The sequence below is a fragment of the Anopheles stephensi genome, chromosome 3 (genome assembly GCF_013141755.1).
Source record: "Anopheles stephensi strain Indian chromosome 3, UCI_ANSTEP_V1.0, whole genome shotgun sequence".
Lineage (NCBI taxonomy): Eukaryota > Metazoa > Arthropoda > Insecta > Diptera > Culicidae > Anopheles > Anopheles stephensi.
In genome coordinates this window covers 8,874,504-8,900,465 of record NC_050203.1, presented here as the reverse complement: position 1 = coordinate 8,900,465, position 25,962 = coordinate 8,874,504, and the positions used below count along the sequence as shown (strand labels likewise).

Here is a 25,962-nt window from a genome sequence, read left to right as displayed (position 1 = left end):
GGGTGGGGGAGTTGGGTGGGCAGCGGGCGGCCACCCAACAACGAGCTCAAATCACACAGCCAACGACCTATCATCATCATCATCGTAGTCGTCGTCGTCGTCGTCCACGTTGTCGTTGTCGCTGTCGTTCTTCGGTAGCCGGGTGCGTTGGATGTAAAATTTCTTTGCGGTAAGCCTATCTCGTACCGGGCGGCCTATCTGGGCCGGGCCGGGCTATAGTCTCGCAAAACTCGGCAGAACCGCTTTCGGCAGGTTTCAACCCGGGCAGTCTCCAACTCCCAAACTCCTCCCAACACGTTGAACGGGGGGAGAAAGAAATTTTCGGGTACAGAATCGTTCAAGTCGGCTTCGGGCAATCGGGAAAAACAAAGACACCCGTCCCTAGCTAACTGGACTGGACTAGATGCATTTTAAGGGATGCACGTAAATGTGAAACCGTACGGCCTTCCGCCATCGCCTCATCGCATCCATCCAGCTCCACGAACCACCCTCAACCTGCAGCCGGATAGAGTAGCTTTCGGCTGCGCTTTTCAAAATCGCGATGCACCAAACGGATGCACCGAGCAAAGGTTCGCGAATGCATCCGTACCCGGTGTGCTCGCTTGGCTCGCTCCAAAAAACAGTGCCCGGAGAAAACAAATATTTTATGCCTCCGCTTCGGGATCGGCATCGCAAATCGAAATTAAGCAGCCACCACCCACTGCACAGTAAGGACAGTTGGATGCACCGACTGCAAATGCACTCGAAATGCCAGACCGACCCTCGGTGATGATACTCGGCGGAACATTCAAACCCCGAAAATGAATCTTTCTCGTGAAAATGAAAAAGAAAAAAACGGGAAAACCCTAGGAAACGACTTCGATGTACCGGAGGGGAGCAAGGTTCTCGGGAGCAGGTAGACACGGGTCCGAAATGGGGGTTTTCCATTTTCATGATTCACGAATGGAACGGCTCAACTGAGGCGGTAACATAAGTGAGATTTGTGGTGGAAAGTAACGATCGACAAAGAGCATCCATGGTGCTTCCTGGTTTTGGGTATTCCAATATAACATTGGAGCACTTGGAGGACGCGACTATTCGCTTACAATGAATGTAATATTTAATTACAATTTTGTAACTCTTTCAATAAAATACACTTACTCAGCAATGCTAATGGTTTGATGAGGGGATTTTAATGCAATTGTATCCAGTACATACCTGCAACGATAGAGGAGAAGGAGAGAGAAATGAAGTTGTATTTCACTTATGTATGTTATTCGATTGCTGTACTGAGCTGTAATTAAGCAAATAAGTCTAAATAAGTCACAATCACTTAATATCCCATCATCTTCCATTCTGCTGTCTTGATGCTACATTACATCTGTACACAGTTTCCGATCTCCATCTCTCTGCTAGCACCAGACCCAAGACATGCTCCGACTGGAAGTTGTAAAATGCATCCTTATTAGATTTGTCGTGCATTATTCTATCCCCCAAGCATTCACCTTAATCCTTCCCACTTGGTCTAGGTCACCCTGCACGGTGCGCTCCTTTCCAAGAATCCCTCAGCACTGGCTTGACAAGAAAATGGGACAACTGCGTTCAAACTGTTTGTTGTTCTTGGCAGCCTTCTCCCAACAACTCCCTCTCTGCCTTTAAAGTGCCTCTCCATTCGCTTCCTGCTTCCTGTATCAGATCCTGCGACATAATCCTGCCCCGTCACGCACTAAATTCGCCGGAACATTTCTCATTTATTAAGATAATAGCTAAATGACAAAGTATTTCCTTTACTTATCGGTCGGAGCTCTAATTAAATAATGAATATACTGAATTAATTAACTTATGTGTATGGACCGATCTCCTCACCCTTTATGTACATCGAGCCGGCCCGATGTGATGCGTGTCCTTCCTGCTTTGTGTATGCGAGTGTGTTTGGATGTGTGTGTGTCTGTGTGTGCGTTTATAGATACTTGAAGCGCACTCCAAACAGTGTCGGCAGAACGGGAGAAAACGTTCGTTCAAGCATGTCACGAAATATTATCCTTGCCAAACATAAATTCCTCATCCTGAATGCACTTCCTACATTTCGATGTCTCCCCATCCCCTGTCTCCCACCCCCCTTTCCAAAGCTAAACAACATATTTCTATTCATCTTCCATCCCCGTGCCCTGCAGCCATGCTAGCGATGCGTCAGCTAAATTGTTGACCCCCGCTTCATGATCCACCGTGTCTTGGCGTTGATGAAAGTTGATGGGCGAGAGCTGATATCAGCGCCGACCGAGCAAAGATGATCCGGAGGACGGGTTGCATCCGGTTTCGGGGCTAAAAGCACACGGCTGCAAGGGCTCATCCGAAGACGGCGAGTTGAGTGGGTCGTGGTGAATTATTTGTGTTTGTACGCATTCTTTCAGACGAATCATTGAAGAACGGCACGCATGCTGTGATTTTGATTTAATCCAGTGCATCAAACTTTGGTCCATGGACGTGGACGTGGATGCTTCCCGTGATCGTCCTCTCGCTAGGTTCCGGAGCAGATCTCACCGAAAAAGTAATTGAAGTTTAAGCGAGAGTGTAAATTACGCTTACATCTATTTTCATCCAAAAGGGCAGTGATGGACTATAAGTCGCTTCCCGGAACTAGCAGGCGATACGACGCGGCTTTAAGCAATATAATTAATTTTCCTCATAAGGCTAGGGCTGTGAAGGTGGCTAATAATATAATATCCGTCCACTTTCAACTACATGGAAACCTCACGCAAAGTTACGATTCCCGGACAACGTTGCCAAGAGGGAAATCCCTTTCGATAGAATCGATCGTTCCAATATCGCCTTTACGGTTAGTGCAACTCTTTCGAGGAAGCTAATCCATTGCTGGGCTTCTCTAACATGAAGCGTTGGGCCATCCTAAGCTCAACGCGAATTTTAAGACCATCAATACTATATAAAACAAGCGTCTTTCTCTTGGTGAAATTATTTTCTATAATATGTAAGTGTTCTTCAGTCAAACTTTAAGCTCACGAAACTAAGCTCAAATCATGAAAGCTATGGTAAAATAAAAAACCAAATCAACACATTAGCGATAACGAGCAGGAATTGCTAATAACGCACTCATCTCATCAACCAAACATGCAACAGAAACAGAGAAAAGGAGCAATTTAATACATTGTAGCCCACGCTGTCTTTCAACGCAAGATTCATCACATCAGTTCTAATAAAGCAATCAGTAACAATATTAAAAACAATTATAAATATGCCATCCCACGCCTTCTGTGTGGCACTCTGTGTGTGCGTGTGTGTACATCTTCAGAACACACGCGAAACATCAATTACACACACACACACACACACACACACGCATTCCCCGGGTGCCGTTGAGAGTTTTTCCACTTGAAAGCTAACTCATTCGTCACTAACAAGCACATGTTTCACGCACAACACGCAATAAAAGTCATCCCGGCAAACTGCAACTGCACACGCCTTGCTGCAGGACTCCAGGATGTGCAACCGGAGCGCGTGCGGCAAGTGAACAAAAAAAATAAAATCCCACACTGGCAAACAAACGCAATTGAAGAGCCATCCCACGAGTCGTTTTTTTTTTCGTTGCTGCTCCCCACCCCTTCATTCGTCCCCCCTACGTTCGTACGCGTTTAACCTTCATTGACATGGAAAATGGCACGATTTGCAGCCGATGTGCCAACCGTTTACCACCATCGACAAATCCGTGGCTACAGCTTATTTGTGGTGAACCATACGCTCACTCACCGCCACCGGTGATGGCGGAGTGAGCTGGCGGCGCGAGTCGATGATTATGTGCAGCAGCCGGCAGCACTTGCCGCCCTGTTGGTGGCAGCGTGTCGCAGCATCCCTGACGCGCCTGTGAGCGTCAGCGTCGGTGCACATATTTACGCGCGACCGACGTTTTCCGCTTGGTCCTGACTGACCGCACCGTTGTGCGTCGGGACGGATGGACAGGCACACACAATCAACAAGTGTGTCCCATTACTGGCATGGTTCACAAACACACATATATACATAGTCGGTCGTCGGTCGCGTGTCACTCTCTCTCTCTCTCTGTGTGTCCCACAGCGGGCGTTCAGTTTTCCACCTGATTCGAATCGACCCAATAACCGGTGCATATACTGTGCGCATCCGGTTCGAGCTGCATCTCCCATTCCCGACCGATGATCATGATGATGATGATGATGTTGATGGACGATATGTGGCTGGCGTGTGGCTGCTGTCGGTCTATTTTTTTTTGCTTCCATTTCCTTTATGTATCGTTTTGCAGTGTGTCCAATGCACGTCGATTGCGGCAAGCTGTTGGTGGGTTAATATTGACCAAACAGCTTACCGCTTCGATCGGCGCTAGTGGGAAAGTTAGTTTTTGACACTTTCGTTGTACGCTTCGCTTGTAGCTTTTCGTAACACTATGGCCATTTAAGACACTCTGGTTTAAGAGAGCTGCTCAAATGGTCCTCCACGATCAACGATCATAGCCTTGTTGTTGCAAAACTCTAGCTATTAAAAATGCAGCGTCAACTTGTCAGCTGTTTTCTCCCATTACGAATAATCTGCTTATCGAAGTTCTATCTATTTTTTCAGTCATTTTCCTTCATTTTCTCTTTTGATTTAATTTTTTTTTTGTATTTTTTTTTACTTTAAAAATCAATTTAATAAATCTATCTATCTCACTATCTCACGAGTATTTTAAACTATATTCCAAACGACTCAGATCCCATCCATTGCACTCATATCAGTGAATATGATGAGGTGTATTATCCTGACGCTTCCTTGTTGTTCCTCAACCGTCCAAGAAAGCCCAACCACGTAAGCGCGTATGCCATAATAACTGTAAGTAACACATTTCAAGCTCTCCCTGTAAGACAAGCTCACAAATGCGGACTGGAGAAGCGGTAAACCGAAAGCACAAGACACTGGGAAGCCCACAGCGTGTTCATCCCGAATGCCCGAGGCCTCCACGGCAAAAATCAGTCCAAGGACTCACTCGCGGCAAGGCTTTTCTTGGTTGGCATTTTCGCGCTTGTGATGCAGAAAGAAATATACATTCAAACACACACACACGTCCACTGTTCAGTTACAAAGTAGCAAAAAGCCAACTCCTGCCCAACCCTCTCCCCTACTCCCCCTCTTCCCTCGCGCGAATCCAACGCGCGTTGCGAGGCGCACATGATGGTATGCACATATAATTTTAGCAAGAGCAACATTTTCATTTAATATTTATACTGCTCTAAATATTAAATATTATTTTAGAAACGAGCACTCGAGCTCCATACACTTGCACAAGCACACACACACACACCCACATTCACACCCGGACGACGCGAAGGCGCGAACACGTTTATGGCGCGCGCGCTCGCTCCCAAAGAGAAAGTCCTTTCGTGGCTTGAGGGTTTTTTGTTCGTCTCGGCCATTTTTTGTTGTTGCCTGTGGTGTCGTCTGGATTTTCCTTTGGCACGTTGCCACTCTCATCCTCCCGAAAAGGATCGCCACTTGCGGTATCGAAAAAAACGGACGAAGGTTCCGGCTGCGCTCGGCTGTTGATATGTATGCATGAGAAGGAGTTTTCGTTCCGGCGTTTTTTTTTTTTTCTGTTACCTTTACTGACAATTTTCCAGCACCTGCTTTCTTGGCCGTGCTGTGGCGAGATGCGGAAACTGAAAGTTTGCCGGAAACACTTCAAGTTGCTTAGATTTTTCCGTTCTCTCTTGCTGCTCCTGGTGAGCGTGCCCGGTGACTTTGTAGCAAGTGGTGAAACGACCAACAAAATGAAGCTTATATCGAGGGAAGGCTGGCTGAAGAATGCAGAGGCAACATAAATATTACACCACCATCAATGTTTAACGAATCTCACCAGCGCATGCTGTCAGTGAAGATGTATTTTCCTGGCTTTCCTCCTTTTTTTTTGTTATTGCTGCGAATAAAAAGGAACTCTGTGATGGCGGAACGGTGGCCGAGTTCTTGGTGAACCCGAGCCCAGGGCTAACGTTCAACCGGGCGTGTAAGGCGCGCGTGAAAAAGGAGGTCAAATTTGAAAAGTAACGCTTAAAGGAAGAGATGAAAAAGCGTGCACACAGCGTTGCCGAATCGATTCCACACTGTTTGGCGGAATTAGGTCTGCCCTTCAAGCGCCAACCTTCTTTCAAATTATTCATTCTGAATGTATAAATTATTTAATATGGCAAAGGGCGAGCCGGCGAGAATGCAGCGATGAATTATTGGTTAATTTAACGTCAATCATTTTCCTTTACAACACATCCACCACCATTCCGGCTGCTTCCCTCGGAAAACACCACCAAGGAGAGTATCCTATTCTCACGTCACGCAGTAGCACATTATTGGCAACGAGCCTGGGTAAGGTAGGATTTCAGGATCGGATCGTTTAGTAGTCAATTTGGAAAGTGCAACCCAGAAAGGTGCAGTTGCAACTTTTGTGCAACTTGCTGGCCCCAAATCAGGGCTACTGCCGGCTATGTCTCACCAGACGAAGAGGCGTAAATATCCGCCAAACGCCCAAGCTCACATCCGGGCTCTTCGCCAGCACGCCTGTACTCGAGAAAATGGTGCAAGAAATGGACGGGCGTTCCAGGGATCCAACCTTTCAACCCCGTACAGCCCCGGTGTGGAGCGAAATCCACCAAATGGGGCTGGGGCGAGCAAATAGTATGAATATTTTATAGCTCGAACTCTGCCACTGCCACGGCGCACCGTTCCGTTCTCGTTACGATCATGCTCCACCTCCTAATCCCCCCCCCCTTCTTTCACCCCTCCAAACCACCCCTCTCCACCCCTCCAGAAGATGCACGGGAGCGATAGGTGAGGTAAAGGATAATATTTTATACATTATGCACAGTATCCAAATAGTAATTTCAATCTAACCTTCTCGTTTCGCAATTTTTGCGGTAGAAGGCTCGCCTCGATGCCCGTTGAAGCTCGGGGTTTCGATTCCGATTCGAGAGTACCGGATCATCGGATCAGGGAAGGGCATCGAGTGTGGTCTGTGCGTGTTTTGCTTTGATTACTTTGTTTTGGGTAGCTTCATTCAAAACACAGCATTCGAATTTATATCTATTTGGTGAGTTTGTCCTGCTTTTGTTGGAGTTGAATTTATAAATAAGAGTTTTATTGTTTTGATTACTAAATTTGTTTGTTTGGACCTCTTCTGCCTTGAAATCTATAGATTTTGACCATGTTTTTTAAAAAGTTTCCAAAAACTGTTAAATTTCAACTCACCGTTAACGGACTTTTTTAAATTTATATCAGGTTATGGTCTCCGTATTTTTACATCCAAAACCGTCCTGCCACTGTTACATCCAACACGGCGTGCACTATCCATTCACCGCTTGCCGGGAAGTCCATTGCCTTCATAAACATTTCAGCATACTCTTGACTGAGCGACCCAGCCACCGATAGCATCCTCAGTGCGCTTCCGCTGTAAATATTGCCCCGAACCGTCCCTCCTTCCCGAGGACCTTCGCGCGCACACAACCACAACCACGTGACTTTCGCACACACGTACCGCGGGGACAAGAGAGCGAACGTAAACTACACGCACACCACGTCCAAACGCTCGGGGGCACAGCCGTGAATCTTTTATGTACTAATCCTGTACAATTTATGTTGCTGGCTACCCATACCACACCGGATCGGCCAAGCATCGCCGAGCGATGATTCAGCCCAGGAACAAAACAGAATGAACTCGGCGTTTGAGCTTTTCGGGGTTGGAAAAGTGGCGGGAAAATTCCATCCCATTCAGCGGCCCCGTCTTTATTATGGTCAGCGTGGCTGGTCCGAAGGCTGTGCGCGACGTCATGCCGTCGTGTATAGTCGGAAAAGCTCTCACACACACATGCCCATACGGTAGAGCGATAGGGATGCCGGTCTCCGGATTCCAAGAATGGTGGAGAAGAGTTTTCCCGCCAAAAAGGAAAAAAACAGGGGGTGAAAAGGAAAAAAAAACACAGGATATTCCTCACTATGTGAGAGAGTTCAGCGCCAGCAGTCGGACCGGGAAAATCGCGCCTGACCGGTACTTATTTAGACATCGACGCCGTGTTTCCACTTGCGCCACGAACCGGCCCAAGGTTCGGTGGATGCTGACTGTATTTTCTCGTGTAACACACCAGTACCTTCTGGTTTAGGAAAATCCTTCCCAATCTGAGTCAAATCTCCACGGCTGGCACTGCCTCGGATGGACGAAGCATAACATCGTCCCGTAACGAGTGGGAAGCGTTGTTTCGAAAAATGTACAACATTTGCATAATTATTTACCACACACACACACACTCTCTGGTGTGTGGGCTCTGGGGCTTTTTGTCGCTCAAGTCGAAGCCGCTTAGTCGCGGGTGCCTGGTACGGGGTTTTTGCAAACCGAACGATATTTCTCCTCATTAATTTGTTAGATAAAATTCAATACAAATAAATACTATCGAGCAAACGAGCTCCCTACGTGTAGTGGCCGAGTTCGGAACCGCGCACAGAAACGTTCCAACCAACCGGGTGCAACCAGGTCCTGCAAATTGCCGGCCGTGCAATGAAAATCCACGACCATCGTGGTCTCGAACCGTATTTAGGGGTTCCATGTCTGCGCGACACCTTGGTCGCGTTCGTTTTGGCGAGATGGTTGGGTTAATTTTCGCTACCGCCGGTTGTTCTTCCCGTACCGTTGGGCGGACATTGTATATAAAGTTAAAGGATTATGAGCAAGATTGGGCACACAGCTTTGCGTCGGAGTAGGCTCGAAAGAGGGGGGGGGGGGGGGCGGTCGGGGGTACGCTTTGAAAGTAGCATGTTCATGGCTCATTAAAAATCGATTTTCCCTGCCGCATGTTCGGTGTAGTTGGTTCGGTACAAAAATGGTCCCGGTCGGATTCGTCCGGCGGGTGCAGAACCTTGCGGGGGGTGAAGTCGCTGCGCATGGGGTTCATTGATGAGAAGGTACATTATGCTGCTGTTTGGCGCAAAGTACCCCAATGCTTTATGCACCCGATGTGAGATTTGAATATTGTATCATTTTTGAATTAATGAATGTTTCATATTTTTATACTAGAACAGTTACATGCTGCAGGTTAGCGGGAGTAGTGCCATAAATTCTTGATCATGGCATCAAAGAAACAACATTCATTTAAAGTCGATATGATTATATACAGAAATAGACTTGAGAGCAAACATTGACCCAAATCTCACGAACTAACTCCACAAATTAATTTTAACCCGAATCTTTCCTTTATTCAATAAGTATTGAACAAAAATACTGTCACAACTGCCTAGGAAGCCTTTTAGTAGTTAGCTGAAACCCAAGAACCTTGGATCCGAACCTCTTATCTGGACTATAAAATCTTTCTGAACCTTGATGTCCAGATACTATTCTTCCCTGATGATTCTTCAAGAAATTCTACTGATCCCTGGTGGGAGGCTCTTGGATCGACGACAACCTCACCTTCGAACCGATATGTTTCACAAGCGTCGTCACCTGCGCAAACTGCGATTATAAACGACAGCAATTTTCATATTGTCCAATATGTTCTCCAAGATTCTTTAATTCTCATAATGATGAAGCCACCAGACTAAGGAATCTTATTATTCCATATCAATATTCTATCAGCGGGATTTGACGATGATTCAACGTTGTTGAGAAACTGGAATCTGTTCTCCATCTACGAAGAAGTTAACTACAAACTTTCTCTGAAGCTTCATAAACTATCACCCGGATACGGAGAACTTCATAAATTTTGTTAAACCTGTTAGAAAAAGTTCGATTCCAATATTAAATCACTAAGCGACATAATATTAGTTTAAATGTGTAAAGGGAAGCAGAATTGAAACGATCTTATTTTCACTGTAAAATACCTCTCTTGTTTATAGCCACATTCACCAACCATCTAAATGTACGTTATCGATCGTGAAATCACCCCACGTCCATACAAACGTCCCGGGCTTTTGTTTAAATAATCAAATATTAAACGTCTCCATGAAATATAAATTACCTAATTTGATTTGCAAAGCAGCCGAGTGTCAGCAAAAGCGTCACCCGACGCTTTCGGATAGCCCTTTTTTCAACCTTTGCAGCACCTCCGACAGAAGAAACAAACTAACCAAACCGTTGCTGTTTTTTTTAAGCTGCCACAAAGCAAGCTGCACACAATGCACACACACACAGTCGTGTGCAGCAAGCCAAATGAAAATGGCTGAAGAAAAAAAAAGTATAGAAAATGAAGGAAAAAAACCCCTAGAGAGCTGAAACTAGAAGCAAACACACACACCGGGTGGCGTATGTAATCAACGTTACGTAAAGGGCTGCGGCTTGCACACATGCACCACTCTGGGAAGGCAAATCAATGTCAAGACCGGACGACCGGGCGATTTAACGTGACAAAACTTTGCACCGAAGACGATTGTCTAGCTGGTAGAAAGTGGCTCGTTTTCGTTGCTCTAAAAGGGCATGGTTAACGTGTGATAGGTTCTCGCTGCAAATCGCTGAACTGCAAGAAGTGCATAGAACACGGGCACGGGCACATGCAATTCGTGACATCGTTCTAATAAGAAGCTGTCGTCGAAATGATGACAGTAATAGAACGTGCCATTTTGAAGGTTTTCCCCCGATCCTGCCTGGATCGTTGGTCAAAACATGGTAACCGAAGCACTTCTGCCGGGAGTTTTCCATCGGCGAGGGGGGAGAGGGGAGGGGGGGAAGGGAAAACTTGCTTCTTTATTCCTAGAATCGCTTGCAAAACCACCGTGACGACACGTGATACCGACCCACGGGCACGGTAGAACGCGTGTTAGAAGGCTTTATTATAATGAATCAAAGTGGCAAGTTTGTGGCTTGCCCTCGTGTCCCTCGTGATGTGTTTGGTCTACTTATAAACAGCCGGAGAGATACACACCATTGCGAAACCGAATGAACTGTGTGTAGTCGTCCACCGGCACACAACAAAATAAGAAGGCAAGAAAGCGACCGAGAGCTAACAAATGAACATTCGATTGCATCTCCCAATCGGGGGGATTGCAGCACAATGCAATTGCACATACACAATGTGTGCAAAGTGCACCCGAACTCTGACCACCAACCTCACCCCCTCTCTCATTTCCCTATCTCTTTTGCGCGCTCATTTCACGTAATCACCTCGCTCGATCGTATTTATTATTGCCGCGATCTGGTTTGCTCACGTAGTCACATCGAGCGGCGGCCGAGAGCATGTGTTATTATTAATAATAAAGTATTAATTTTGTTTACAACTAAGCGCTTTATTACGTACACTCGGACGAGGGGGGGGTTTCGCGCGCGTGCATACACAAACCTCGCCGGGAGGGAGACCGGTGGTAACGACGAGCAGTGCGGTGCGGTAATTGCAAAAGAACAAACCCCAAGACAGAACGGGTGAGAAGGGGTAGGGGTGGATGGAAGGTAGAGCCCCATTAGAAATGGAAGGAACAACAATAAAAACGTACACACACAACACATCAAGGGAGCTTTATAGTTTAGAGGAGAAAACTTATCCACCCAGGTCGCCCAATCATCGAGACACACACGCGAGAGAGAGGTCGGTATTTGAATAATGCAGTTATTGTTCTTCTTGCCTGCGCCAGATTGCACTTGGAGCTTCAAGCTGCAGGTGCATGCATGCGGGGCAGCATGCATTTTGCCGTCTACTAGTGTGTGTGTGTGTGTGTGTCTCGATCTCATCTCTCGCTCGTGTCTCGCTCGCCTATCGGCTTTCGCGCCAACCGTTGCCCACCAAACAGCCAGTCGCTCGTGATTATCATTTTTATTGTAAGCATTGATGGTTAGCAATCGATGCGAAGGGCTTTTTTATTCTTTCGCTGATAGCCTTCCCACCACTCGCTCTCCCTCTTGCACCCTCCTCCCTTTCCTACACCAACCCATTTCCTAGGATGCATCACCCACTACTCGCTTGCCAAGGTGCTCGGTGCATGTACCGGGCACAATTATTTCTCATTTTATTTATGTTTTTTTTTTGTGTATTGTGTGCCTGTGTGCCTGTGTGTGCCCTTTTGTTCGTTGATATGGGTAGTAGCAGCAGCAGCAGCAGCAGCAGTAGTACCGACGGTGGTTTTTGTTTTCGCCCGAGCCCTCACATTTTTTCACTAATAACGACCGTAATGGGTTGTACCACAATCGCTTGCCACTCACCCTCACCAAAAGGGCCACTGAAACCGCTTGTTTTGTATATGTATAAAACTAATTATTTTACCTCAAAGCACCGTACTACTGCGGGAGGGCCAACATTCATTAGGGCGGCCGAAACCGTGCAATTGCAATTGCTGCGTTGCAGTGTGAAGTGCATTTGTTCATTACCAGTGGTAATATTCAAAACAAATCCTCACTTATTTTTTAAACCAACTATCACGAATACAGAATGCAGAGCAAAAGTACTGTTCACGGTAAGACCCGGGCAAGACCTTCTCCACCGACCTACCAGGTCATTCATTCGGGCTGCTACCTGCCTGAGTGAAGTTGCTCCTTGACCGCGCCAACCTCTCGGGGTTGGAAAAAAGGTTAGCAAAAAAATTAATACAAATGATCATTTTGAAACGGCGATCGCAACGTCATTTTGCAATGGCCGTTTCCTTTGGCCCGCAGGGGTTGTTAGTTTATTCAGAAATTTAATGCTTAGAATGCACCCGAACCACCCCGCCTGCCCAGTGGACGATATTAATGATTCATACAAAACCATTACTGTATAAACCTTCGGCCAATTGAAATTATTCCGGCTGTGACTGGACACGGACGCGTTTCCAAATATAGACAATGAGCGGGCTTACTTAATCCATTACAAAACCGAACCCGTACCGCGTCGTACTGCCTTAGCTAGTCAATAATTACACTTACGATTAGACCTCGGCACTGGTGCAGTGGTTTTTAGGAGAGCAAGCTAGCAAAAAAGTAGTACTTCGGAAGGTTTATTGAAGGGCACCACGCATTACAAAAGCTAGGTTACTTTAGCAAGGGGATAGATATTCTAATAGTTGTAGCAAAAGCTCTACTCAAGTTTAGCGAGACACGAACAATTATAAATAGATTCTGTTCCTTCTTCTTTCCAGCAGTATTTTATTTCCCCTCAGAAGCAGCAAACCTGAAGAGAGAAAATCTTGGAGGCTGTATCATCACCTAGACTTGGATTCGGTAGGCTTGGATGTAGTAGTATGGAAGACAAGAAATACAGCGTCAAATTTTGTTATCAATGTCTGAGACGAAGTCGCCAACTACTCAGAATAAGTTGCAGTCGTCTATGAAAGAGTCTCCAGTCAGACCTCATGTGTGACCAATATCGAAGGACCTTATCCAATCACTCGATATCCGGAGCGCGGAACCAGGTCATCGTCAAAGCCCAGAAAAAAATTGAGGACCTTAGCCTGCTATCTATTAGCCGAGAAACATCATTTGTGTGGAATGCTTCCAGAATATTGCATTGAACCAGGCATGAGAGCTGTACAGACCATCGAATCCCGTCCCAGGACTTCTACCCGCTCATAGGTTTAATCATGTCAAGGAAGCCAAAAATGACAGGTCAACAATTGTTGAGGTTGTACTTAATCTTGAAGAAATGTTGTGCTCGATAGAAATTTCACGACCTATCTGTAGCACTTGAATTTTTATTGCCAGCTAAAGATAGTCTAGTTTGGAATGCTCATGCTTTTAGTTTACTTACACAATTAAGGCACGTGTAAGTGGTTTGCAATAAGTTTTTTTTACAGCCCCATGTTTACGCTCGTTACCGACTGCTGATAATCGGTATAACTGACCTCTCACAGTACTGACCTCCCTCTTTTACATGTAATCTGCAGCTGGTTGCTGCTTTGTGGCTTACTTTTTTTTACTATGCGCATGATTTAAAAACTCTTCACAAAAAAAGGCCAAACTAATAACAAACACAAAATTAATTTCTATTTCTCAACTTTTTAGTGTTTCACTCTTTGCTGTGCGCAAAGAGCACTAATCGAACCCGGTCGAAACGATTTGATTTAAGTGTTGTGAAACGAAGGTGATAGAACGCACAGGAACATGGGCCTATAAATCATTGCTGATAACCATGTACAAAAATAAAGCATTGTTCGATTTTTTTTTCAATATTCAGCTCATTACATTGGCGAACAAAAAATAGGAATTGAAAACATTGAAGAAAAGAAAAAATGCTTTCAAATAAAATGTGTCATCATAACAGTGGAGAGCTACTGATTGTAGGGGTAAGAGCGCTGCGTTGAGATAAGCAAAAGGTTTTTCGGGAAAATGTAAAGTGGTAAGATTATTTAATAGGGCGATAGTGAGGCAGCAAAATTTGTAAGCCGAGGGTTAAAAATAAATTTCATTCACAATCGTACCCTGCTGCTTTGCATGCGTGAATGGCTTTGGCGGGTTAGACAAAAAGCCGTCGGCATGTGTGTTTCTGATTAATGTTCGATCTTGATGCTTGATAGGACGGGCCGGAACCTTGGGAAATGTTGATAGTTTTTTTTTCTTCTAGTGAGCTGGCTTTTTTGCCAATGAGGTTGAAATATTTTTTCTAAAGAGACGTATAGATTTTTACCAGCAAAAAAATTGAACTTTAAAAAAATTTCAAGCATTATCAAACGGCACGTATTCAGGCTTAAAGTATGAAAAATAAGCAAACAATCTAATATAAATATTATAAATAGCAAAATTCACAAACTTAGCCCCAAAACAAGCTCCATAAAACGACAAACAATGTTAAAAGAGCATCAAACACTCAGCAGTAAACGCTCATCACTGGAGCCACTCCATTCGTCTCCACTGGGTACGGTCTGTCTATCGGTCTCAATCGATCAAACCCGATCATTGATAAACCATTCATTGGGACACATTTTACGACCATTCAATCCATCCTATCATTCGATTCACCGATCTCTCTTCGCTTGCGTAACACGACAAGAATCTCCCAGTTTACCATCCCGCAAGAGAGTCTCGGGACCCATACGGACTCCCCAGTTTAGCAGATCGATTAAAAAGACGTCATTTGTCCGCTGGCGGTGATCAATTGTAGCGGGTTTCGTTCATAAGTAGCGGACGCCGCCACCACAAGCCACCACATCCCCGTCCGGCCATGCTCATCCAGTAACAACAGGCACAACAACAAGAGGCCCAACAAAATGCCGATCATAAAAAATAAATTGATTAAAGAATGGAATTTAATTGTCGCTTATCAAATTTTTATATCACTTGCACACCACACAACCGTCACGCACACAAAAAAGAGTATGAGTATGGTGCGATAGGAAAAACACAATGATGTCGATATTTTATTTCTGGCCTCGACCCTTTTTTTCCACGCTTCGCCCCCGGACCAGGTTTCCAGGCAAGGAAAGTATTGATATAATATATTTATTTCTAGTGAGCCATTACAATGCCACCCCACTAAATGGCACCCAAAAATCGGGCAATTATTTTACAACATTTGATAAGAGCTTGGCGATGGAGCAATACCGGCGACTCCAGCCAGTTCTCGAACGTTCGCACCAATAAACCTGTTGATTGTGACAGAGCGCAAGAGAAGATACGACGGCACAACACTCAAACAGTAAAAAAAAGCCCATCTAATTGTGTACTCAAATACAATTTATTATATGCTCGTGGTTAATAAAAATGGGAACCGAGCACTTCACGGGCTCGAAAATAGCCTGTGTCGGTGTGGGAAAAATGGTCATCCGTTGTCAAAAAAAAAAAGAAGGTAACGTTGTTCAATTATTTTATCTTATCTACGAATTATGTTCAATTACATGCTCACGCTCGCCCAACAGAGACCGCTCGTGAGGTAAACGGGCTGTTCAGCAGTATTTCATTGACCTTCGCCAGTGTTGTTGGTGGTGGTGGTGTTTCGCCATTTCGTCTTGTCAGAATTGCCTTGCATTGCTCCCATCGGCCCAGGTTCACCTGTTGCATGTAGCAGCCCACCCGATCAAGATCACCAGACAGGCGAAATAAAATATGTTTCAAAACTTCAACCTCCAATTCCGGACAGTCAGGCTCCTTGGCTTGGAAGGTGCTCGAAATCTGAACAAACAGTACATCACACCACGCGCGAGCACTCTCTCCCTCTTTCGCTGTGACGTGCGTCAATATTTAGGCAGACAGAGAGTACATTTTCCTTGTGACACAATTTTTGTTTTCCAGACGGCCAACATGAGAGGAAAAAAATTGAGGCAAGCTGAAACCATAGGGCCGGGAACCGATATATTGTTATTGTAATGTTGTGGTTGGAATATTTTATTTTTCACTCTTTTTCCTTCGCTGTGCAGCTGTACAAATGGGGTTGCTGTCTGGGTGGATTCGAACGAGAGACGGCGGCCAAACAGACTGGAATTATTTGAGAATTTTCGAGGAAATTAGTCACACGATTCTAGCGAACGCTGGGAGACGCTGTTTCTGCGGCGTGGAGTAAAGGTGTCGATAAATTTGATTTAGCTAACTTAAAAGCTACTGCAGCAAGTGAAAACCCCCTTCCAAGACAAACATTAATCCGTTTCCCACAATTTTAGGTATCCACATTCTGGCCGTTAAAAGGGGTTCCGCTTTTCCACCCAAATGCGCACACAATGAAGAGCACAAATTAAATGTAGCAACCGCATCATACCATCGCCCATGCTTTATATGACTCATTTTTCACGCCCATCGCCCCATCGGCGATGGTATCGGCTAATGACATCTTGGCCAAGAGTCACAAAACAAACAGCGCACTAAAGTGCTTTAAATTGTGAGATACAATTTATATATATAAAATATAACGCACGTCACGCCGTGCGGACGAAACGATGCGTGCTAATGCTGTTTTCAGAACTTCCCCCTTCCCCCCTTTCCCTCTTCGTGCACATTCACGTTGTGGTAAAATGTTGTCAACAGTGTACGCGTATGGAGAAAAATTGTTTGTGTTCCTTGCCCGCTAAATGTGTTGTTGTTCGCGACAATAATTTTCACTTGTCGCACTTGACTGGAATAAAACTGTTGGTGGTGGTTGGCTGGACGGGACAGGTGGTGGTGGTGGGCAAATGGCAAATAAAAATGAAAGAAAAACGGTCGCCCCCGTTACCGGCTTTTCCGCTTTCCGGGGTTCGCCATTGCACCGCGGCAGTGCGTTTTGTGCCGTTGCGCGTCGTTTGGCTCGCGCTGATACTCATCAGCAAGATCTAGATCTTGACACAGAAAGTATGTTACAAAAGCAGACACACACACACACACACTTATATATATACATGTATTGACAGTCGACCTCTGGGGAAGCCAAGACCGGCTGGACCAGGGGGAGAATATGTAAAAAAGGGGTAAACGCAAGAAACGCGACTCGGTGTGTCGGTGTGTACTTACTTAACTGTAAGAAGCCGAGACCGAGGAGAAGGTGGTTGAAACGGAAGGGAAGAAGCGAAACAGTATAAGTACAATAAATGAAAGGAAGTGGAAGAACGAGATGGAGGTCTTGCTAGCCCGAGCTCGATAGAAATAAATACATCGGGAAGAACAAACAGTGAAACAGGAAACAAGAAAACAGCATAAGAGCACTTACTTTCGTAGGCATTTTCATTAATAACATCATACATTTTATTACACCCCATCGAACGATTTCGCTCTCTTTCTTGCCTACACACCAGCTCATTCTCTCTCTCTCTCTCTCTCTCTCTCGCTTTCTGGCTTCTTTCGCCGGCAATAAGATTCTGGAGCGCGCGCACCCAATTCCGCGGCCCATTCGCTCGCTGCAGAAAACGGAACCCGGAGCCGGAGCCGTTTTTTCTTATTAATAAATTATAATTTATATATTTTTATCGTCGCAGCAGCGTAGAACGGGCTTCCACTTGCCCCAAACCCCGGCAGCTGAAAGTTTCGAGTCGAGCCAGCTCACCCCCAGCCCCCATCCATTCCTCCCTACCACCCGCACCTTAACGACCCAGCATCGGGGGTTGATCGTTTGCATCTTTGCGTTCATTCTTTTCTGGTTTGTTTTCAAGAGCGACCGGCAAACCGAACCAAACCCAACTTTGCCCGTGCGGATTGCCGTCGCGCGGGGTCGACTCCAGCGTACGACGCCCCGCGCAGGCAAAAAGCGTGCCGAAGACGAGGCGCTCCGAGCCGGGTTCTATTTGTGGGGATTTAGGTTCGTTCGGTTGCCAGCCAGCAAACCAGCCAGCCATACGGGATACAGGGTGGATCGGAAGATGTTTGGTAAGCCTCAGTGCGAAAGAAAATCGGTTGCCAGATTTAAATGTGAAGTAATTAAAAAAAATTCTTTTATTTTAGGATTGAAATAGGAGTTCTGGAGACATAAAATAATGTTATTGCATTTACAGGGTTTTTCAAGTAACTTTTGCCCAAGTGCTGAGAGTGAATTTAGCCCAGCATGAGCTTAATGAAACGATCTCAGGCTGAGGAAAATCTCAGCAGAGAAAAAGGTTTATGAAAAGTAATGCCAATTTTTCTAACACTCAGAAGAGTAGAAATTCGATTGTCAGCATAAAATAGCATAAAATATCACATGATGACAAAACTGTTAAAGAAAACAGATATCGAAAACGTTGGCTTTCTAATTAGCGGCAAGAGTGTTAAGGCCAACTGAAAAACCCTGCAATATCTAAAAACTCTACACTTGCATAACATCAACTAAAAAAAAAGACCAACTTATCCGTTTAAATAAAAACCCCATCTACGGGGCCCAATCATTGTTTAATTTATTGACCAAATAGCATCATAAATGGCCGAGCTGAAACCGATTACCGATTAATGTTATCTGTCGGGTCAAGCTGTGATAAGAGGCCCATTTTTGTCCGACATTACACACGATCATAAGTTGGACGCTTTTCCACTCACCCAAACGCACTTTCCTACTTCCCTGAAAAAGTGAAATTGTCGCCTGATAAAACTCACTCACATCACCCTGTAGCAGCATGTGCATGCGTATTTCGATTGCCCAAAGTGTCTCTTTGCTGCCCTCGGAGCCACCGAGCTTCACCCAATTCACGCGCCCAGCTCCAGCTTGGAGCAGTTCGACTTGCCGCCGGGACCCGCGAGCGACGTATTTATATTAGTGTTATTATTTTTATGATTTTTTACGAGACCGGTGACGGCAACACGGGACCGAAGATAAAGAGCAGAAGAAGCCTCGGGAAGAAACGACCGAAAAGAGCTGTACACATTTTATTTATTTTAATGTGCGTGCACGGCACTCCAACTGCCCGCCGCCCTTCGCGTTGCCAACCGGCTCTGTGTGTCTCTGTGTGTCTCGCCGTCGTGCTGGAAGTGACAGTGACACTGTTTAGGGCCGAGTGTAACGGCATGCATAAGACGTTATTGATATTGGTCCACCGAGAGTCGTTGTGGATCGTGGGTGTTTGTGTTGTTGTCGCATGCCGGAGTAAGTTCCGCACGAATACGTTTCGCCGTTTTCGGTTCGCTTCTTTTCACTTTCTCGATCGCGGGCCGGGTTAAAGGTAGCGTGCCCGCCGGGTACGGAGAGAGAGAGAGAAAAACACACAAAACTAATATAATATATATTTAATTTCCATCCCCCTTGTTTTCCTGGCGATGATGGTCCACAGTGCCGCTCCGCTTTGTGCAACCCTAAATAGAGCGAGAAACCACTTTGCTTTTATTTGTTTCTTCCATCCATTCTCGTCCGGACGAACCCTAATCTGTTTTGTTTTGAAGAAGGCTGAACATATGTTGAGCGGAGGTTGAATATTAGTTTAAGAAGCGCTTTGAACCCTTCCGAAGCTAGTCAACCCAAAGAGTCATAAAGTCGATTGGCATGGCAGTTATAAATTCTAATAATTTTACAACCAACTTTGCTGCAACAAAATAGCTTCCCGAGCCCGGCAAAAAGGGAATGAATCCTCCGTGGCTTATAGCTATCATCCATAGTTTACATTAACCACCTCATGCACTGTGTGATGCTCATTTAAATGGCACATTAAGTATTAATCAAATCAATGTCTGTCCCGGGCGCAACTCATCGATCGATTCGATACTCTCCGCAGAACAAACAGTCCCAAGTGCATTCACGTCCTCCGGCACGCTCCAGCAAAGAACGGGGTGGTGGAAGCGAAAAAGACACTTAGCACCGTTGGGTGCGCTATTTTTAAATGAAATATAGCCTCAAGAACGGAGCTAGAAATAGGACCGGATGGTGAGTTGGGCGAGGGCGAAAAGAACCGTCCGCCGGCTGCATGTGGGAAGCCGCGGGCACACACAGACACGGCCGAAGAAGTAGGTTCTAATGGTAGTTTTCATCGCGGCCGCATATTGCCTCGACAACTATCATAAGTTAAATGTCGGGCTGGCTGGTCTGGAATGCTTGAGCTACTTTTTCCTTCGAACCACCCTAAGTGCTTGCTGGAATTTAGTTGTTTAGTGCTCGCGCGCATTGTGAGCGAAGCAAGGGGTTGCCGAATAAATTCTACTTGGCGTGGAGCAATATTCGCAAACGATGGTCGTACACTATGGTGGGACTTTGAGGATTATTGGATTATTTCTTTTGGATTATTGTATTAATAAAAAAAATCATCGGACTCCAAAGAGTTAACATCAATTTCTATAAAATATTATTTAATCACTACTTCAAGTGCTTAAACTGGATTTTCTCCAACATTCTAATGTGTTGTGCTCAAGAGCTAAAGAGAGTTGAGATCGAAAAAAGTCATGACAATCTTGGTCATTAGAAAATGATTCTTCTTCTTCTTATTTGGCCCCTTGAAAGGTGTCGGCCTGCCATTTATGGCTTTCTGTGACTTGATTCTGCGACCCGTAGCAAGATAGTCAGCCCAGCGTACGGGCAGGCGGTCTTGACAGCGGAGCGGATTTGCATACGGAACATCCCTCCAGGATTCTTCAGTTCCCACAAGAAAATATTTGTTGGATATCTCATCCACTTAGAAACTGAAAGGATTGGCGCAAGCAATATTTTTCTCCAGAGTTGTATGAATCAATTTCTGTCATTTTCATGCTATCGAGCTTCTTGATCAGCATCTTACTGATAAAATGAGATTCCGACTTACCCTTTCTTCCTCGCGAATCATCTCGGCGATGCCCGGCTTGATCTCCATATCGTCCGGATGGTTGGCGATCGACGACGACAGCGATGACATGGCCATGGCGGCCGAATCGAGTGCCGGTGGCAACGGGAACGACGCAAGCGGATTACTCGTCGATCCACCGCTCGACTGCGCAATGCTGGACGGTGTGGGCGGAATCGGAGACGGCACCTCGAGCTGGTCGGGCGTACTGTCGGCCGGACTGCCGATGCTGCTACGCTCGCCCGAGGGCCACCGTCGCTTGCGGGCACTCTTCGGCGTGGAGGCTTGTACTGCGGCCGCAGCCGCAGCTTCCAAGCCAGCCGCACCGAGCGGCCATTCGCCAGCCGCGAGTCCAGCGGCCGCCGCCGCAGCTGCTGCAGCTGCCGCCACACTGCTAATGTCACGCGACGATATGTGCGAATCGCGGGACAGGTCGCGTGCGAAATCACTCATGCGTGCGTCCATCCGGTGGTCTTTGGTCGTGTCGCGATCACGAGCCGATCGCTGTTTCTTGGCCGCGGCGGCCGCTGCCGCTGCAGCAGCTGCTGCACTGCCACTCGTCGCCGTGCTGTTACCTCCCGATCCGGAGCTTCCGGAACCATTGCCCCCGGATCCGGACGCGTTCGTAGCTCCACCGGACTCTCTTCCACTACCTCCGGAGCCAGCGGATCCAGCACCATTCGCCAACAGCGAACTATGGACGATCGCTAGCGGATTCAGCAGCTTGTGCTCGTCACGATCCAACTCCTCAGGACCACGACTTCCGGCACCTTCACGCTCGGATCGATCCCGACCGCCGCTCGACTCGCCGGCATCACCGCTCACATCGGCCAGTCCACGAATCTTCAACATTTCGGCCACCTTCAACAGTGGACCGATCTGATCCTGGCTCACGTTGATCTCACCCTTGTACATGAACTCCACGATCGCCTTCAGCTCGGCCCAGCTCACATCGCGCATTATCACGATCGGATGCTGACACGGGTTGTCGAAGAACAGCGTCTGGAAGTAGGGACTGCACGCGGACAGTACCATCTTGTGCGCCTTCATCGATTGCCCATCGCAGGCGAGCGTCACGTCCACGAACGACTCACTCTGGAGCAGCTGATCGAACACGCTCGTCAGGTTCGTTTGGTAGTTGTTCCAGCGGAGACAAAACTGTTGTCCACCGCCGCTTCCGGACGTAGCTCCAGCGGTACCGGTGCTCGACTGTTGTTGCTGCGTGTTGCGTTGCGTTGCGCCAGGACTGGCGGATGTTCGGGCGGATGCCTTGTGTGCCGCCTGAAGATGGTGTTCCATCGTAAGGGGTGAAGGAGGCGGTGACGCTTTTGCGGTATGTTCCTCCGGGACAAGGGCACGCTTGAGCGAGAGCGACGATAGCGAGGACGACGTGCTGGACGACGATGACGACGAGCTGGACGAGGAGGAACTCGACGAGTTGTGCGGTGGATGCAGATGGCCGGCCTGGTCCTGCGAGGGTCCGGGCGTGCCGGTGGACGATCGGTCCGGCTCCTGTCTGGACACGCTCGAGTTCGGGTCCCGGTGCGTGGAATCGTTCGGGTCGTGGCTCGAAGCTGGTGACGGATGGGACACCGATGCGGATGGTGGTGGTGTGTCCGATGGCATCGCGGCTACTAGGAATGCTGACACTGCAATAGCCGCTCCACTATACGTGGTGGGGGGGAGAGTCCTTGCAATACTTGTCTCTGGTTAACCTTATGTCCCACTCAATGTACTTCTTTTATCACTCTTTGCTGTCACTTTACGGTATTACGACGTTGAACCGTATTTTCTGAGTGTACGGAACTCACTCACTCACACAAACACTTGCTTACACACTCAAAATTAACGTTTGTACGTAAGACTTTGCTTCGAAGTTGCACTATTGCAATGCATTATTTGCTCACTTTGCACATCGGGACACATTCTTAAATTTAAGCACTTCACTCACGCACTTGCAAGCATTCGAAATATTCACCTGTTTTCAGTTTTTATATCGCATTTGCAGAGCACACATTTACGCTTCCGTGGTTGGTGCAACAATTTCAACAGCAAAGTTTTTCAAACCATTTCACCGGCACGATTCTGTCTGCCTGGGACCTGCTGGCGAATAAAATATTTATAACTTTATTTCTTACATCAAACAACCATTAAAAATGTACGAGCTTCAAATTTCCTCTCCGTGTGGGCAGTAGTCACCACCGTCACTGTGACTACGGACTCGTGGCAACCATGAGCGAGACTTCGTTCGACGAGGACGAGCGCCAAGACGTCGCTCGGCGATCTTGTGCTGCTGAGAAAAGCTTCGGGAGCAATCTCTGTGAGCAGGCTTCGTCTCACAATCGCATGAGATGGCAGGCATCCTTTTCCGACAGGCATCCTTTTACGCCAAGCGGGATCTTCTCTCAAGCGGGAGAAATGGATGTCTCGTCTCAGGGAAATCCTGACAACCCATACAACAACAGAACCACGTGCTTCTGGTGATTCGACAAAACGCGAGGGGGGGTTTTCGGTGTTGTGTTGCTTCTTATCGGTGAAGTCGGTTTGTGGTTAAGTAAGTCATCGACATTTTCCTCTTGCTCCACTCAATACCAGTTAAAGGTTGATTATCTCGGTGATGTCTGAGTGCATTATCGACGAGGTGAATATCGTGTCTAGCGGTATGGCTTAATTCTAACGCTCTCAGAGTCTTTTTCAAATATTTTTTTTTCTAAACCTCATCTAAAATAAAACAAGGAAACTCCCGCACACAAAACCCCGAAACTGATCATAAAGAAATCACCCAAAGTAAAACCACGCACACACGCACACATAAAATTGTCAAAATGTCGTTGGACAGTTAATCGCGTTTTAATGTCTCACTTTTCCGGTGCTCCCAGAAATGTCGGTGGCTTTTCCGACAGGAATGGTAAATAAAAAATAGACCAAATAGGGCGGGAACGGTCTCCTCGATTTTCCCTCGTCTCCTTTCTTCCGAACACTGACAAACACACACACACCAGGGGCACCTTAAATTGTCTTATAGAAACACCATTTGTGTTGGCAATTGGGCAATTGGGCAAAGCCGCAACCAACCAATCCGTACGTTCGTCTTTCCATCTCCGGATTCTTCCGCAGGCTTAAGCGGTTCCATCATTTCCTCCAATTTTGTGGCCCACTGCTCCCGGCTTCGCAGAGGCAGAGGGTTTCGGAGGGGGCGCGCGAGCGAACGGGGGTTTGTTTTATTCCTAATTCTTCGTTTCCGTATCTCGTGCGATTTATTTCGTAGTTTCCGATCCACCGTTCCCTACCGGGACAGCTTATTTAAGATCGTTTTTTTTTTCGCTCTCTCGCTTTGTTTCGGTCGTTTTTTTCATCCCTTCTTCAATTCCCTTTTTCCTAACGCTTTCTTTCCGGCCCGGGTCACATTTGTTTGCTCGTCAAATAATCACGGCTCGGTTTCGGCCCGTCTTAGGCTCGGAACCCGCTGCTGGCATGCCAGCTGTGGCTGCACTGCGGACACACATGGCCGTACTTGAGGTGTTTTTAATTGAGGTTTTATTCTCACTCGCACCTACAGCCGAATCATTACGAACCAAGGCTAACTTTGGCTATTTGACGCAAAAAAGGAATGTAATAAAATTCCATAACTGTGTGGCGCTTGCTGCGTGTGGGGAGACTAATATATTAGGTGCCAAGGTGTATTGTCCCCAATTTTAAGGCTTCCTAAGGGACGCCCGAAAAAGCACCAGGAGCAGCAGAGCTCCAGGGAAAGCGATTCATCCATCTGGAGAACAAATCGCTAAATCGGCCGTATCATATCGAACAATTTTAGCAAATTCGTTTTAACCACCCAAGTCGTTAAGTAATATTAGCATTTAAATTATCTTTAATCGGTACGCTGCCTTGGAGCCGAATCGGCTCGCTCACTCGTCAATGCCTCATTAAACTTCGCCGATGATCATCTGGCACCTGTTTGCTTGCTGAATGGGTAGCAGATAAATTAACTTGTTTCACTTCTGGAGATCTTGCAGCAGACATCGCTCAGACACACAAACAACCATTCTAGCCCGTTCTTGTTCTTCTCAGCGTGCGATTTAAACGGTTCCACACAGGCCCCCTCGAGGCCAAGCCACATTACCCGGCCCGGTTGTTTGTTGGTGGTACACCACGCTCGCTTTTGATGACGTTTTAATAATTATTGCACAAGAACTTCACTTCCCGCACGACTTCTGCCGCATCTCAGCTTCCCTCACCGAGTGTCACTTGGGCGTCCTACAGACAATCTTCCATGCACTCCCACCACGCACGATCAAACGACATTCTTTACATCGCTCAACGACACCGAGCAGACCGAGCACACACCAACACATGAGCCTCCGGTACTTCCGGCTAGGAAGCTGGCCTTACACCGACCGACCTACTACAGAAATGCTTCTCTCACAAGAAAAAAAAAAACAACTTGCCCGTTCCGCAGTTACGCAAAGAAAAACCCGCGCCTTTTTCGACGGAAACTCCCAGCTTCGCACACTGGTTGCACACTGCACTCGCCCGTTTCGCCGTGGAGTGGCTTTTGCGTGGCACTGCTTACTTGCTGGTGTTTTAAGAAAACACGCGCGCACACACACTGTACGCGGAGACGAACGTTGTACGCGCGCACGGGACCAAACACGGGCAAACAAATCTCAGTACACGGGTGCACCACCGAGCGCTACGGCATTGCAAATGATTCTGGCCAGCCGCTCGATTGGTGTGCAACCGTACAGCCGCGACGATGACGACGACGTAATACACCCGTCGGGACCGTCGGGTCTGTTTCGCTGCGCTCACGCACACCAATGGGGCCCACTTCAAAAACAAACCAGAAACCGGCACCGCCGAACGTGCTTCTCGAGCTGCTCGAATAGGCAGACACGGCAGCACACGCACGAGCAGCAGCAGCAGCAGCAGCATTTC

At 46.8% G+C, this 25,962-nt stretch overlaps 1 protein-coding gene across 6 annotated transcripts in view; it reads right to left on the bottom strand.

The window, feature by feature from the left end:
* Window positions 1–25,751, bottom strand: part of LOC118513007 (protein bric-a-brac 1-like) — a 135,887-nt gene extending 110,136 nt beyond the window's left edge. For 2 of the 6 annotated variants that reach the window (XM_036058271.1, XM_036058276.1), the window contains exons 1-2: window positions 25,598–25,750; window positions 21,010–23,130 (exon numbers count right to left, since the gene is read on the bottom strand). In XM_036058271.1, coding sequence (XP_035914164.1) covers window positions 21,010–22,653 — 1,644 coding nt within the window. In that variant the 5' untranslated portion in view covers window positions 22,654–23,130; window positions 25,598–25,750. Of the gene's footprint in view, window positions 1–21,009; window positions 23,131–25,147; window positions 25,167–25,262; window positions 25,467–25,597 lie in introns of those variants that run through there. The other 4 variants (XM_036058277.1, XM_036058272.1, XM_036058273.1 and 1 more) reach the window with 4 other exon arrangements.
* Window positions 25,752–25,962: the final 211 nt, after the last annotated feature.